Source organism: Lepisosteus platostomus, chromosome 14, assembly GCF_059453375.1.
Source record: "Lepisosteus platostomus isolate fLepPlt1 chromosome 14, fLepPlt1.hap1, whole genome shotgun sequence".
Lineage (NCBI taxonomy): Eukaryota > Metazoa > Chordata > Actinopteri > Semionotiformes > Lepisosteidae > Lepisosteus > Lepisosteus platostomus.
The window spans coordinates 20,996,893-21,013,159 of NC_142624.1; the positions used below are offsets into that span (position 1 = coordinate 20,996,893).

Below are 16,267 nucleotides of genomic sequence, written 5' to 3' on the forward strand. Positions count from 1 at the left end.
ATGTCTAAAATGTGTGATCATGTTGTGGCAGAATAATCAATACTCATCTCATTATAAACACTTTTTTCCTCTTAAAACCAGGCTTTTTTTAAAACAGACTGTTTTTTAACACCAAAGTGGACCTAGTTAAGGCTGATAAGATTTTAAAAGTTCCCAACTACGGGAATTTCTTTTTTCTTGCTACTGTTTGAACCTGTTTTACTTTTAATATGATAATTTTTGACTTGCTTGGTTTTTTAGGGTATTTGTCATTTCTGTTTTTCCCCAGCTGGTTTAAGTCTGATCTCCTATTAGGGAGGATTCAGGTCCTCTATTATATTGGCCTTCATAAGAGTCCTCCAGGGCCCCATACTGAGACCTTTTCTGTTTAGTACTGTATATAGACCTGTATGCTGCCAAATTCCTAGATGCTGCGGTGTGCTTTTCTTCCTATTCATTTTTGTTACATTTTGTAATATTGAGAAAAAGACAAACCTGTCTTCATTTTGTGTGATTACTTTTAATCTGAATATCTTGATGCTCTCTTTTACTAAGCTTTTAATTGTACAGTATTTTATGATGCACTTGATAAAGTAAAATGTTTTTATTTTTTGTATTTTACAGTAGAGTAAAACCCCTATTTAATGGACTAATAAGGGGGAAGGGGTGCCTGGTATTGCCGAATATCTGTTAAATCACAAATTGTTTTTTAAGCCCCAAAATGCACTATTATATGATCTATATACTATGTGTATTCTTTCTTGATATGTTAATATGTAACTGCACTGCGTGTTAATGTAGAGCTGTTCTGTACCGTTTATATACAATATACTGTAGCCCCGCTATTGAAGGAAAGGGGTGTCCGATATTGTCGGCTGCCCTTTAAATTACCAACGAGGTATTTCAAGCTTAAAATTGCACTTGCATTTAAAAATAAATGTCTGAAGGAAATCAAGCTTTTTTGGAATGGTTATAGACTACTGGAAGCTCACTCATTATATCCTTGAGGACTCTCAGTCTCTGTGACTTGCCAACAGCTATGGGTGTCAATCTATGTAAGCCATCAGCATTTGCACACAAAACATTTGATCACAGTAATGCTGAGATCCTTGCTGATTTTATGTTCTGGCTTAAATGTCAAGTGCTTGTATGCCTGGGTATTTTTGGGCTGGCGTGCATTCGAGCAGTCTCATCTGCATTGTAAAGTTGGGATAATATGATGCCTTGATCTTGGATTAATTTCTTCAGTTTCATACGAAATGCTTGTACAGTATCTTTTCAGTGGGTGCACTCAAAGCTCACCAAAGGTTCTTTTGTTCACTATACCTTGACTTCAGAAGATCACCAAAGCCATTCGTCACAGCATTTGGGATTCAGTTTTCATGTGTTTGACCAGTGTATTGGCTGCAGATCATAATTCAACACCAAAGACTTCTCTTTTTCAGAGAAAAAGCCTTTACTTGAGTTTGTCCATAAAATCCTATAAAAGTCCATTAAAGCGAGGGTTTGCTGTTTTTGACTTTGTTTGTTCCATTCCTTTATTAGCTAATAAATTATCTTATTGAGAATGTTACCACAAAGAAGTGCATAAAGGCCTACAGTAAGCATGACAATGAGATTTTTAAGTACTTGAAGATTATTTATAGGAGTGAATACATCATCAGTAATTCTTGTGCTGTGAAGTCAGATAATATTTCAGTCTTAAGCCATCTTCCTATAGATAAACTTGCCAAATCCATGTACTGTATTTTAACCCAATCTAAATATTTTATAACCACCCACCCAGTTTCTGTCTGCAAGACTTTGTGAGGATTGCTGCTGTGTTTTAAATATATTTTAATACAGCTCACATATAGCTTGATAAATTAAAGCTAACATTTTTCAGATGCCTGTAGTGTGTTAGGGTGGTCATTGTCAGTGAACTCTAAAAGGGAACAAAGTGATTTCTGTAGAATATTTAATTTCTGCTGTAAGTTCTTTGAAAAAAATGTGCTGTGTTGCTTATGTAGCATAGCTGATTTTGATTAGCTAAATTTGCATATAGAAGGAAAGCTGTATGCTGTGTATACTGTACTTTGACATCAGTAAAATCTTATTTAATTATTTCTAATGCAATCTCAGAACTGCTCAAACAGATTCATATAAGTATGCTTTTTATTAGAGGAAAATAAGACTGTAATTACAGTACATTTTAATGTTCTTTAGTCCTGTGCAGGTTGTTTACTTTGGGATGATTCAAAACAAAAACAATTTCCATATTAAGAATATAATTAAATACATATCAGGTGTGAGAAAGACACCAGAAAATGTTAGTTGGTGTATTTTATTGAGATAATTTTGATAAAGTAGGTAATATAAGAGTCACAATTCTTCAGAGGAATGTTTTAAAATAACAGCTTGCCACTTTAATTGTGTGTGAGGGCTTCTTAACACTAGTCACCCCCTAGCTCCTTAACACTAGTACTTGTCAGGCATTTGCTGGCTAATTACTAGTTATAGGGCTTTACCAGCTAAGACTGATTCTTTACTATATAAAGGGATGGAATTGTGATATATAATTAAAACCTCTTTGCACTGAAGGAAATATAACATGCATTACTTGCTACTTGTCATTTAACCTGTTACGACAGGGCTGTAATTATTGTATTTTTCTTCTTTCGTTTTGGAGTAGCGATACTGTATGTGGTACTGCACTTCAGTGCCAAACAACTGGCAATAGTATAGCAACATTCAACTAATATGTTGTGTGATAACATACATTTTAGCTGTGATCCTGCACTGTGCATTGAGTGGAGTATGGCTGAGCTTTAGGGAAATCCATTTCCTCCTCAGTGGTGGCAATTCATGGTAAATCAGTTCTCTTTGAAGTGGCCGCATCACCAATGAAAACTACTTGTGAAAGGGAAAAGCATTTAAAATTGTATCAACTCCATCAAAGGAAAAAATCCATATAGCTTTTTAAGACTTAGAAGGAGAAGAAGCCTATAGTCATTGTAAGGATTTTTTCTTATTTTAAAAGTGTTTTTGATTGAAGCCAGGCAGACAAGCATATTTATGATTGGCATGTATACCTGAAAGATAAGCAATTAATACATTATTATTTTTTATCAATTTCTGACAAAACGGTTGGGTTCTGGACTTCACTAGCAACTGACGGATTTTTTCTGCCCACAGTATGTCATAGCCCAACGCATCTGCCCCTGCTCAAACATAGTTTGGCTAATTAACGTATTTTTTATACGTTCATTTCTAGTACTAATGGGGTACTTTTATATGAAAACAGGGTTCTTGTGCATACCAAGATAGCCTACTGAAGGCAATTGTGTCACATCTCAAAATTGCTTCCGTCTTAAACTGCTTCACAGATTGAATTGAAGCTTGGCCAACATCACAAATAGCCAAAGCTCTTTCTGATTTTCACGCGATAATTCTGCTTCCCACAGCATGTAGTAGACTGTTTTACAACTTGTACCCCATTGAATGTTTGGCTCATTAAATCCAAATGAAGACATGTCAAAATGGTGTTTATGCGTGGCTGCCATTTTGTTCTCTTTAAATTATAGTTCACTTACAAGTTATCTTTCTCAGCCCTGTGTCAGGTTTGGTTAAATGCAATGTTTCATGCCTGCACTGGGTCATCACCTGCTTGGTGAAACCGATACCCCTGTTTCTTTCAAGATACAGCTGGATGAGTTCCTTGGATCAATTAACCACTAACAGACTAGATGGGCCTCTTGCATGTTCTATTCTTGAACATGTCCTATACCACTAATTACTGTTCTTCAAAACCTTTTCAGCCAATAAACTCCAAACCTGGTAGTCATTGTTTTAGTTTCCCTCTAGCTTACTTGCAGTTCGCGCAAACTTTTAAAGTGGGTAGACACTTGTTTAGATGCCTTCAAAATTGCTTGAATTGTTCTGGTTTACTCTTCCAGGTAGTATAGATGCATGTAGTGGCTGTACAGACTTTTTTTACGCTGTTTATGAAACTGCTTGTGTTTGAAGCCCTGGCAGCCAAGTATCTTCATACCATGAAGGTATGTTGCCTAGCACACCCTGGGACAGATACTGTAAAACATAACATCTGTGACACCCACATCCACCAGGTTGACAGCCTGACCTACAGTGTTTGAAAATATTTTGTAATGTATCAGATTTTGTAATATTCAGTGATACATCTGTAAAAGCTGTAAATCGCAATGCACACATTGGTAAAAAAAATTAGGAACGCCTCATCTGAAACTCAGGTGTTTTGCTCAATAAGCACTAAAGCTAAAATGAAGGACTGGCCAGAGGCGTTTCCAAATCTCAAACCAATGGAATTCAGTTCAGTTCCACATACTGTAATGCTGCCCTTGTCATAATTACATCTGAAGGTGATTCTGCTAGAGGAATGGGCTGCACCATATTATTCCTTAGGAGTTCCTAGTTTATTGGGCAGGGAGTGTTTTTCTCCAATAGTATTTTCTAAATTGATGCTATCTTCTCTCATACCTTATTCAGATGAAGACAGCAGTAGGCCATTGCCCATCATCAACAGTTAGTTTAAAAAGGCTGCTGCATGAACATCTCGATACTGAACTGTTTTTATATCTCAATATGTACTCTAGCCACCATGTCTCTTATTTAAAACTCTGAGCACTATAACGTGAGAATCTTGTAACTACTGCTTGATAGAGTGACTGAAACAGAAGCATTTTAGTGTGGCTTATAACTGAAAAAAATGTGAACAATCACCCATTATTTGCCTAAGCCTCCTAAGTGCATTGGGTAATTAAAAAGCTCAGTATGTTATTTTGGAATATCGGTCAATTCACGGTGATGCATTACTGTCCAATGGAAGCTTCAGACCAGCCTCCTTTAAAGTAATCCCCAGTAGCCTTCTGAAAGGGAATTAGAATTCACAGACGTTGTATTTCCAGACGTGAAATTCTTTGTGCTGAGGTATGGGCTGTAGTCACGAGTATAGTGTTCCTTCCCAACTTCCCACTCTCTCTGATCTAAAAACATTTCTAATTCCTAAGTAAGGGAACAGAACAAAAGGTTAGCCACACCTTCAATAATACTGGCATTCTTATTGTTATAGTTGTAACATTTTATGAAGTACCTGTTATACACTACATGAATGTCTTGCACAAACCACCACACTGCCAGCTTTTCCTGCACTTTATTTCCCTTGTTTTGTAATAAATTGGATTAGAATAGAACTAGTTTTGCAGATTTGGGATATAATAATAAATACATTTCATAATAAATCTCCAGGGTCTGATGGTATTCTACCAATTGTATTTAAGGAAACATATTCTTCATAAAATTTAACAAAACTCTTCCAACAGACAGATCAGAAGTAATACTGATTGGCAGGAACATTGCTGAATTATTCCATGAAAATTCATAAATAGGCGACAAAACTGAACCAAGTAATTATATAGCAAATAAATCTCACTTCTGTTAAATGCAAAACTATAATGAAAAACTATGGAAACAATAATTAGATCTAAACTACAGGATGATCTGTACCGTGATAGGATTCTAGGGTATAGTCTGCATGGCACATCAGACAAGGTGGGTTTTCCTACATTGGTAAGAGAAAGCAACAACAGTAATATACAGTACGGTAGAAACAGTATACAATATATGATGTGATATATTTAAATTTGAAGAATAATTGTCTTAAGATGCCTCCTTAATTAATTCTTAAATTGCAGGCAGTGGTTCTTTAAGGAAATGCGTGTCTTTTGACTGAAAACTGGTTATTTTATAGAAAAGTACTGATAAGAGCTGAATGCTCAAATTGGGGTGATATCACACAACAGCACCACAGAATTCTACTTTAGTACCTCTACTCTTGCAATCTCTGTTATGTACTTAATGAGCAATAATAACATGTCTGGACAAAACTAAGACTGAGAGTTAATTACCCCCTTATCTATTGAAATAGAGTTTTTTGTACTCCACACACTTCATCTTTGCTTGTCTCTGGTTGTTCTTAATATTTAATTTTTCTTTCTGGATTGAATTTGTTCAGTTTCTTATGAATGTTTCATGTGTTTTACATTGGGTATTTCTGAGGACTTTTTTATCTTAAACATTGTATTAACTGACATTTTAGGTGTTTATACACAAACAAAATACATGTTTGGTATTGCTAAGTAAAGTGCTTCAAATCTCGCAGGCTTGCAGACTAGAACTTAAGTTTTGTTTTTTAACATTCTTATTAGTTAATAAACCTTTTTATTTCTTGATATTATTTTTTCCAAATACTGTAATCTGCCATCACACAACATATTGGTACTGTGAATTACATGCTTATGGACAAAATTTCTAGGGTATTTATCTTTATGAAGAGGTTTCACAAAAAAGCACTCTGTGACTTTTGATGTATAGTACTGGCTGCTCTCTGCCAAAATGAACTTTGGCAGTTTTCAAATGGAAAAGAAAATAAAGTTGTTTTTGTTTAACAAAGGTAAAAGTCAGGAAGTGAAACATCTTTATGACAGGACGTCAAGGCCCCTCTTTCTATGACAGTCCTCAGTTTCACTGTACATTGTTATTATATCACATTGAAATTTTAGGAAGCACTTTACACTGCAAAAAGCTGAGAAAATTATGTTTTTCTCTGTCTAATTAATTTTATTGTTCCCTCTGTAACATTTATTAATGTAGTCACTATGGGCATGAAACTGGGAAAGGAAATAGAATACTGTTAACAAGTTAAACATGTTGCTGTAATGATTCAGGGACATCCTTCCTGCCACTGGAAAAGATAATTCTTGTGAACTTTTTGAAGAGCTCTTCTGATCTCTTTGCTGGGATCAAACACATTTCTTTTTCAGTATAAACAGTGGTACAGTAAGATACACATTTCAATGCCCTGTTCACAACTACAAATTAAGATTATTGTGACTAAGTGTCTGTTGACAATTTAGATGAGCCTTGAGCCTTTCATTGTCAGAGTAGACTTAGGGAAAGCTATTGCCTCTTTAACCGTGACAACTGAAAATCCAAATTAATTTCATAAATATAATTTTAGCTATATTTACGTTCCAATTGTATGTATATGTATTGTATAAATATATACTGTTTATATTTTACAGTACTTTCTCAAGTCAGCTATTTTTTTTTTCTTTATCTTCAACAACAAATCCTGAGATAAAACAGAACAACAGAAAAAAAACAAACCCAATATACCATAAACAATATAAAAAGCAATATAAAGGAAAGGACGTAAAAATAGAACATTGATCGATATTCTTCTATCAAAAACAATTACCAAAAATGACTGATTACTCCCCCATCCCTCAAACTGCGTCGACAAATCCAAGTTCAGCAAACGCCTTTGTCTCATTTTCAGTCTTTCCAACATATAATAATGCTTGCAACTATTATAAACCAGTATGCTTGAAAGTATTTAAAGTTACCATGTTTGCATTTTATGACATGTAAGTCATGTTAGTAATGAAATTATTAACAAGGAGTATCAGTGTGGTGGACTTATTATTAAAATCAGTCCTAAGATCCCCAAATATTATACAGTAAGTTGCACTGTAAATGTTAAGTTGGCTGTTTTGGGAAGTAGTCAGTCCTGTATTAATATCCACTACTGAGCAATACCAAAATAAACGTCACAATCGTCCTGCTTTTTACCACAGAAGTGACACACAAGCACAAGATTACACAAGACCCCGAATATTTAACAGTATTTTTGTTTGCTTTGTCATCTATTTATTATATACTGTATAGATATATGTATGGCTAAATTAAATGTCAGATGGTGTGGCCGCCTTGTGCCTTATTTTAACATACAGACTTGATCAGATAAATGTTGCGGATGGCACCAAACAGTGTTCCTTGAGCTATATTCTGAGGAAAAAAGCAAGTATGCTTTTAAAGATACTTAACTTTTTAAACAATTTGCGGATTGTTCAGTTGTTGGAACAGTTTCTACTTTGAATCCATGTTGAAGCACTATTTTAATAAGTCTATAAAACAATTGCTCCATTGCATGAATAAAAAACATGAATTTCGATTCATTATTTTAGTTTACTTTTTTCTTTTTTTGCCATCAAAGTTATATTGGAATCAAAACTCAAATAGAAGTTAAATGAGTTCAATTAACAAGAGCAATAGTTTTAATTTAGGGAGTACAGAGGACTTTTAAATGAAAAAATTATCATTTTTATATAGACATTTAAAAAAAATTACAACTAGCAATTTAAATCAAACAGCTAATAATGTGGGTTGATTGAAAGCAAAATAACTAAAGCAATTGGTTGTTTTTGTTCTTTACTTTATCATTTGCTTCTTTGATTGCTTCGAAATAATTGAAATTAAGCACCATCAACGAGTGAAAATGTTTGCACTTAATGGGTTCATTCTGAATTTAATTACAAAAAGTCTGTTATTTTAAAGTTAGTTATTTTAAATAATTTGATTTCTGATGCACTTTATATCAAAGGCCACAGGTCAAAGCCCCAGGAGCTTGCCACATTTGTCGGCATGGATGTTTTATGGTTTTGCCATCATACAGTATCTGTTCTATTTTGAATCTTGGTTTCAGTTTAGGATAAAGTTTTTAATGTGTGATGAAGAACATCTCTCAGGCACGTATTAATCATATATGTGTTTTTTCATCTTTCCAGGAGTGCCTTTATCTCTCTTACTCCAAATTCCAGACCTCAGCCATCATCGTATTATAAATACATTGTTGGCTTTATCTCTGGTGAATCTTAAAATTACATTTAAGGGCGATTTTGTGAATTGTGAAGATTTACAAAACATCCTGGAAAATGTATAGACACACATCTGTAGCCTGTAGTGTTTTTTTAAGTTCTTTATTTTTATTACAAGAAGTAGAACTTTAAAAGAACAATTTGCTTTTCTGCAGCTTGGCCAAGATTATACTAAATACTGTACATCACTTTAGATATCTCTATAGTCTATAGAAGTATTTCTCAAGAACTATGTGGAAAAGGGGTGCCTTGGTATTATTTTACTAAGATTTACATCACTATATCTAGAATACAACACTCCCGCAAGGAACTTGTGTTTTTTTTAATAATGGATAAAATCATTAGTTTATTGTGAAAAGTAATATTAAATGCTTTTCCCCACTGCTGGCATAACATTACCTTGCGTTCAATTTATTGTTAGAGATGTTTTTAGAAATGCTTTCTCGCAAAAAAAAATAAAGCAGGTTCTCCCTTCTAAGTCTTCAGACTGGATATGAATCTGAAAAGACCTGCTGCTTAAAAGGAACAAATTGAGGTCAGTGTGCTGAGCCATGCTTTCTCCCCAGGCTCCCAGACTTGAGATTCCCCATTCTTTTCTAATACTGTGGCTGAGAGCAGCTGCCAAAACTGGAACTGAAAAAAAAGCAAAAACAAAAAGAATACTGGGAAGGTACAGTATTGACGTCAGAAAGACCCACATGTAAGACATTCTTGGCTAATTGCTTGGAATGTGCTGGCGTTTTGTAAAATGTTTCAATACAAATGATTTCAAAAGACATCTTTTTGTCTTCTACACGATTATGTTGTCTTTTCATCAGATCCTGCTGGGTGTGAACATAATGTTGTTTCTTTGGTGTGGTGCTTGAATTTTTTTTAAAAAGGTATATGGTTATTACTTTTTTTTCCCAACACTGCTTTTAAACAAGCGTATGTGCTTGGCTGCTTTAACGTGAAATGTATCTAGCTCTTCATTTTAATTGGAAGCTTAATACCTCTTTTGCATACACTGTAAAAAGTGGAACAGTGAAAAATCATTTCTGAATCCTCATTGTGAAGGACCTGGTGTTACTACTGTAATGTTTGCACTGTTTTCATACAGGTGAATGCTCTTCTCAGTATTGGTTTAGTCACAGGCCTAATTGCAATGTAGTTGTGAAGGCTGGGATTTGTGTATTGGAGAAGTAGGTTTTAATTTCACTGCCACTGCAAGAAATGATGAGACTTAAAAGAGGAACATTGTGTTGTCTATTTCGGTAGTCCCGTTGTGAGATTCAGGGAGATGGAAGCTCCCCTACTGAGATCTGGTGTTCATTTAGTTTAATGCAATGCGGGCTATTTCACTTTTTCTTTGCCAGGCTTAAATGTGTTTCAGCCTTATAAACTCAGTGCCAGTGCTTGTGCTTCAAGGTGGTGGAAAGAAGTAAGGATTTTTTGTGATTGAAAAGTGATTGAAAAATGTACAGTAGGCAACAGGTACTACTTTAATGTCAGTGTCAATATTTAACAACAGAGCAAGTACAAAACGAAATGAAATTCAGGTTTCTTTTCTGCTTTCAAGATTCGTTGTCTGCAAGACTAGAAAGGTGTTTTTGCTAATACTAAGGCTGTTTTTTTTTCCCCTGAGCAGAACAGTAAATGTGGAAATTCAATGTAAATCAGATAAAAACTGCTACCTGAGCTGTGAAAATGGTATATTAGTGGAGAGCCGCTGCCAAAGTAGACAGTCCTATAAAAGTAAATGCTTTCTTGAAGCACAAAAAAGTATCATTGAGAAAATAACTACTACTATGACTTAAAATTCTCTTGTTGCTGTTATTTTACTATAACTGCTAGTCATCATACAATATTGCCCTTGGCCGAAATCCTTAGAAATAACAGCAGGGGCAGCACTGGTTGTGTTCCTCTTATTAAATGTCTTCTCATCATCAAACGTTTAAAATATAAATATTAAGTAGTAATTATTGATACTGTTGGTTGGGCAGTTTGAAATTGCCAAACACCATGATATTCCATATCTGTTCAATTAGAGATGAATTTTAGAACATTTGGACCATTTATTTGATCTTTTTCTCTGTACTCATGTAACCAGTACTGGTTGTGCTGCGGACAAATCCTTCGGATATGGCCGTGCAACAACAACAACAAAATTCTGCTGTATGATAAGACAGGTGTTCGTTTTATCACTCGTTCTACAACATGTAGAGAAATTACTTTTAAAATGGAAATCCAGATATCTTTGTTTAATCTTTTATGTTGTTGGAAGGCAAAATGTATTTGCCAGTATTTTCAAGAAAGTGTTCAGGTTATTATTATTAAATTGCCATTTTAATGCTCTCTTTTTCTTTATTTCTGTCTCTCTTTCAGTGCAGGCCTTCTTTTGTGTGCTTTGTGCTGTTGCTGTTTTTAGTATATGAGGGAAGGCAGATATAATAGCAATACCAACGGTTATATTTGTAGCCCTGACAATTACTTGGGTTACAGCAAAAGGAAAGGTTTGGGAACTGAAAACCCGTTTTACAGTATTAATTGAAAATGTCCTGTAAGTTTTGTCATAACAGAATAATTAAAGTCTAATAGCAATTGTACTGTATCAACGCTTTGAAAATTAGATGTTCTTCTGTTGGGTGTTGTCTAGACATCTGTTGTGGTAAAGGTGCTCATTCAGTTTACTGTAAGTTTACCAGAGTGAGTAACTTTTGGTTTTTGAAAAATAGCCAAATGAACATGTCAGTATAATATTAATGTTGCAGGTTGACACAGATTTTATGATTGTGCAACATTTTGGAAGTTGTTTCTCAGTATCTGCTGTGTGTAAAATTAATAGCCTGTTGTAGGACAGCTCTGTGTTCTCAGTACAAGCCACAAAAAAATGACCTTTTGTGTTTTAATAGAAAGTGTAGCATGTTAATGAAATTCATTAAAATGTTTTTTATGCTAATATATTATTAAATGAAAAACTATGGTGATTTCTTAGTTGTGTTTTGAGTTGTATCCTCATTCTTTGCTGGTTAATTAATTGCTTGACGGTTAGGGCAGTTAGCTTTTGTGCAACACGGTACACCCAAACTGTGTCGCTGCCCCATAATTTCTCACATCCTTGAAATGTGTACTCTGACACCAGTGTCAATGTGTACTCTGCTGTTGTTCACTTTTGGAATATTTTTGTATTAATTGGTGCTGTTTATGTTCATGTCTGATTCTTAATGCTTAAATTTAAGAAGTGTTGGTCTTGAGGGAACACTCAAAGGATCTTGGACAAGAAATGTGATTATACTGTGGAGAGAGCCTTCATGAGGAATCCCTCTGTGATTTCATGGTCCTTCTTGATGTGAACAGGAGGGGAAAAAAGAGTTTCTTATGTAAAAGGTCAGCACCCTAGGTACCCAGCCTTGATGTGCTTTTGAGCTTGAGCTTCAGTTGTTTATCTCTCTAAATGGTTCCTGCTGTTGCACTGACTGCTCAGGCTATTCTTAGAACATCTGGGGCATGAATTGCTGAAGAACCCAGAGCTTTGGAATCTCTTGACTGCACTGTCAAAACAGAGGAATTAAAGGTAGCCGATAATCCCGACAGTGCCATTCACTGCCACAAGTGAGACTGATTTTGTTTCTCCATCAAGTGAGGCTTTGAGAATTCCTTGTTTTTTTTTCTTTTCATATGTACAGTAGAACTCTTAATGTTATGTGTTATTAAATAGGATAAATAAAAGAGATGAATGACAGAAGTGTATACACAGAAGTAATTAAATGTGTTTGTCATTTCAGATTAGTCTGTTATTTCTGGTTAATGTTCTGTTTCTTGTATCTGCTTCAAGAGGTACCATTGTTGCAGTCCTTAAATGAAATGGCAAATGGAAGTGTAGTGTCCTGTGGAAAATGTTCCAGCTGTGCAGTTTTCTACCTACAAAGCTTGTAAGCCTTTCTCCCTTGAGGACACAAGGGCAGCACAATATTTAAAAGACCACTCGGAACAAGTTTTACATAGTGTGCATAGCTGTAGTTACAGGGGTCGGAAACCCAAATGTTTTTTTTTGTACCTGTTTTTAATGTACTTTAATATTGTGTCTCAGTTTAGTATACTATTTCAGAAAGTGAAACTTTCTATATCCTAAAGAAATATTACAGTATTTGAATATATTGTTTTTTTTCAAGCATATCACCTGATATTCTACTGAACGTATTTTGAGCTTTCATTTTTATTAACATTTTTCTGCTTTCAAACCCTTTTTTAACAGTTGTAAGAAGCAGCATTTATGGATTGTAACTTTGGAGGCATATATCTATTGTATATCAATACAAATTATGTCAGGCCTTTCTGTGATTTGTTGGTGAAATGGGTCCCTTTATATAAATCTCACATGTAAAAATCTGAAAAACAGTCCTATAAAATACAAGGAATTATTTATTATTATGATTCATTTACTTGAAAAGGAAAGAAAGTGACACTTGTGTTAGAAAAAGATGAAGTGAAACTTTATGCACTGTTGTGTTAATTGTAAGTATGACATTCATAAGTACTTGATGGCTTTTAATCAGCGCTTTGATTATGGACCAGATGGTGCATTGGTTATCATAAAATGCCTCAGGACTGGAAAACCGGTGCTCCCACAGCTGAAGGCTAAAAGCACTTCAGTTTGAAGAGATGCTGGTGTCCCAATCAAATTAAGCCTATTTTCAAACAAGAGATAGAAAGTTAATAGCGATAATGTCTAGTGAAATATACAAGAACCTTGTTAATCTATCATACTTTTGTTTTTGTGTCCCAACTATTCATTTGCCCTGGAGTTACATGAAGGTTTTTTTAGTTGAAGTGATACTTATGATTGGGATGCGCAGACCACAAAAAAGTTTCCCCAAACCATAAAAGCAACTGCCGGTGGTAAAGTGCACTATTGTTCAATTTTATTTTGTTTTAACCAATCACTGAGTTCTATTGCCAGAGAGGTTATTCTCAGGGACACTGGTATTAAAACAAGCAAGGTTCTCAGTGTTTGTTCTTTTGTGGAGAGGCAATGAAGATAGAGAACAGCACATTTTCTTGATGAGAATTTGAATGATATGAATATATTAGCTACAGCAGGGGTGTGTAACCATGGTCCACGTGGTCATAGAGATCCCCAGTCCAGTTAATCTTTTAGGTCACTTGTTTGTAAAGATTGGGAACACTTGTAAATTATTGATGACTTAACCAAGTAATGTATTCAATCAAGATACTTCAGTTGCTTGAGGATTGAAATCTAATACTTAACGTAAGTATTAAATAGTTCAAGCAGGTAGCTGCGTCAGCATGCGTAGGCTGCAAAGGAACAAGTAATAGGTTTATTCCATGCTGAAAAGAGAGGAAAGGAAACAACGTTTCAGCTGTGGAGCAGGTGTAAGCAGTAAGTATGAAATGATCTGTAATTTAACAAATCACCTTTTTAATTGTTTCAAGCTGTAATAAATGAGTGATTTAATGTTTAATAGTGGCCTGTAAAACCTGATGGACTTCCAGACCAGGATAAGGCACCCTTGAATTTAAGCATTTTGCTAACCTAGATACCAGAATTAGAAAAAAGCAAAAGGCTGTTTTTATGAGAGTGTTGATTTTGACTTTTATAAATGTGGCTAAATCACTTATAAAATGTAATACGATTTGTAATGTAATATGGGACTCAAGTTGTGATGCATTCATTTTTTTATTTATTTAAAGAAGCCATTTTTTACAGGAAATGTCTCAATGCATTAAACATTCACCATGAGATTACAAGGTTTCTAATTTAAAGAGATAAATATATTGTTGCAGACAGGTAGCAGCATTAAATGCATGCAATGCAATACACACGTCCTTGAAGAAAACAAATCTATCTGGGCCTCAGTAAATGTATATTAGAATAGGTGATTTTTCTTTTCATTAAAAAAAATAAAAAATGAAATGCTGGGAAATAGGAAATGATGTTACAATGACAATGACTCATCTTTCCTGTTTGTTACAGCTAGTCTACCCACACAGAAATCTTTAAACAGCATTTTTATGACTTGCAGCATGAGATAGATTTTAATACACAGAGGTGATGTAGAGTAAAATTTAGAAAGTTCAACACAGCTGTTTATTTGCTTTATTGCCAACAAAGACCAACTAAAACAGATGCACATCCTGGTAGCACTGACTGCGGGTCACAACATCTAGATGTCATGAATAAATATTCATTCTCTTCAATGGGGGGTTTCACATGTGAAAATATGAGAAATCTACAGGTCTGTGATATTGAAAATAAGCAAAGTTTCTTAAAATATTCAAATTGTGTGCTAACAAGTGAGGATTAATATCATATCTAACATTCAGCCTACCATAGATGTTTCATGTTTTACTTAGAATTTTATGATCACATGAGTGCTCATGTGAAAACATTTTGTTTTACCATCAAAGACACTTAGGGCTGAACAACAGAGTCCTCACTACACACTAATGATAAAAATGAAAATGTATGCATATGCGTAGAGGTGAAAGTATTCTTGATATTTCATTATACTCTGCTTTGGTCTCCCATCACTTTGGTGACTGACTACCTAGAATCCACACGTTTTTGCTAGGAGTTCTTTTGCTTCAGCTTGTACTGGAAACAAATCTGAACTCATTACAGTCTTGTATGGGTATCTTCACTTGGCATTTAAACAGACTAGAGACAAATTGAATGTCAGCTACTGTTCTCCACTCCTTTTGTCAATGCCCCCTGTACTTCAGGTTAGAGCAGCCTTTTCAGGTCAGACCACACACCTACAGACTTACCTTAGGTCCTCCTCTGATTTAAAGTTTTAAAAAAAGGACCTTAAAAGGGCATCATTAATTGCAAGTTTTCAATCTATTTAAAGATTCATAGTTATGCAGATACTGTATGTACAGATTGGTTCAGACACAAGGTAGGTACAAATAAATTATGAAAGTTAGATAATGAGACAGCCAGCATCATTAAAGGAGTGTCAAGTGAGGTCACACGGCTTCTTTAAATTTTCTTCAAGCAAATTGGAGGTTGAGAAAGAAATAGGCAATAGCTTGGAAGATAGGGATTTATGAAAAGTATTGCACAGGACACAAACCACACAAACTAATATTGACATATTAGTAATATCATTACATTGTACAGCAGAGTGAGTTCCAGAGCCTAAAACACTGCGTAAAGACTTCACACACTCATTTATGAACACTAAATATTGCTAATACACTCAGCCATAAATCTCTGTCTGGGGGGTCTTTTTTATAAAATATATCATCCACCAAAGATGCATTTTAACCTTGTACTTTAAACCGACACTTACCATAAATAATATTTACAGTAATCTGTATGCAGAAAGTCATTTAAATACAAAAATAAAAGGAAAATAAGTAAATATTTTTACAAAATATTTTTACGAATAGGAAAACGTTAGCATCTTTCTCTAGCTTTAAGCTGAGTCCCTTCAGTACCCAGGACTTGAGAGGATTTTGTATATCAATTAGGAACCCAAGTGGCAAACCGTATCACACAAATGTCAGACCAATCTTGTCACTGTTATCTACTTTCTACTTCATACATTTGA

The 16,267-nt window shown here is 34.6% G+C and overlaps 1 protein-coding gene across 6 annotated transcripts in view; it reads left to right on the top strand.

The window, feature by feature from the left end:
- The window catches only part of hdac4 (histone deacetylase 4), a 251,755-nt gene that overhangs the window by 73,295 nt on the left and 162,193 nt on the right, over positions 1-16,267 (top strand). For 4 of the 6 annotated variants that reach the window (XM_088604972.1, XM_088604973.1, XM_088604974.1 and 1 more), the window contains exon 1: positions 14,022-14,091. The exons of the other annotated variants lie outside the window; for them this stretch is intronic. In XM_088604972.1, coding sequence (XP_088461098.1) covers positions 14,037-14,091 — 55 coding nt within the window. In that variant the 5' untranslated portion in view covers positions 14,022-14,036. Of the gene's footprint in view, positions 1-14,021; positions 14,092-16,267 lie in introns of those variants that run through there. 6 annotated transcript variants of the gene reach the window in all.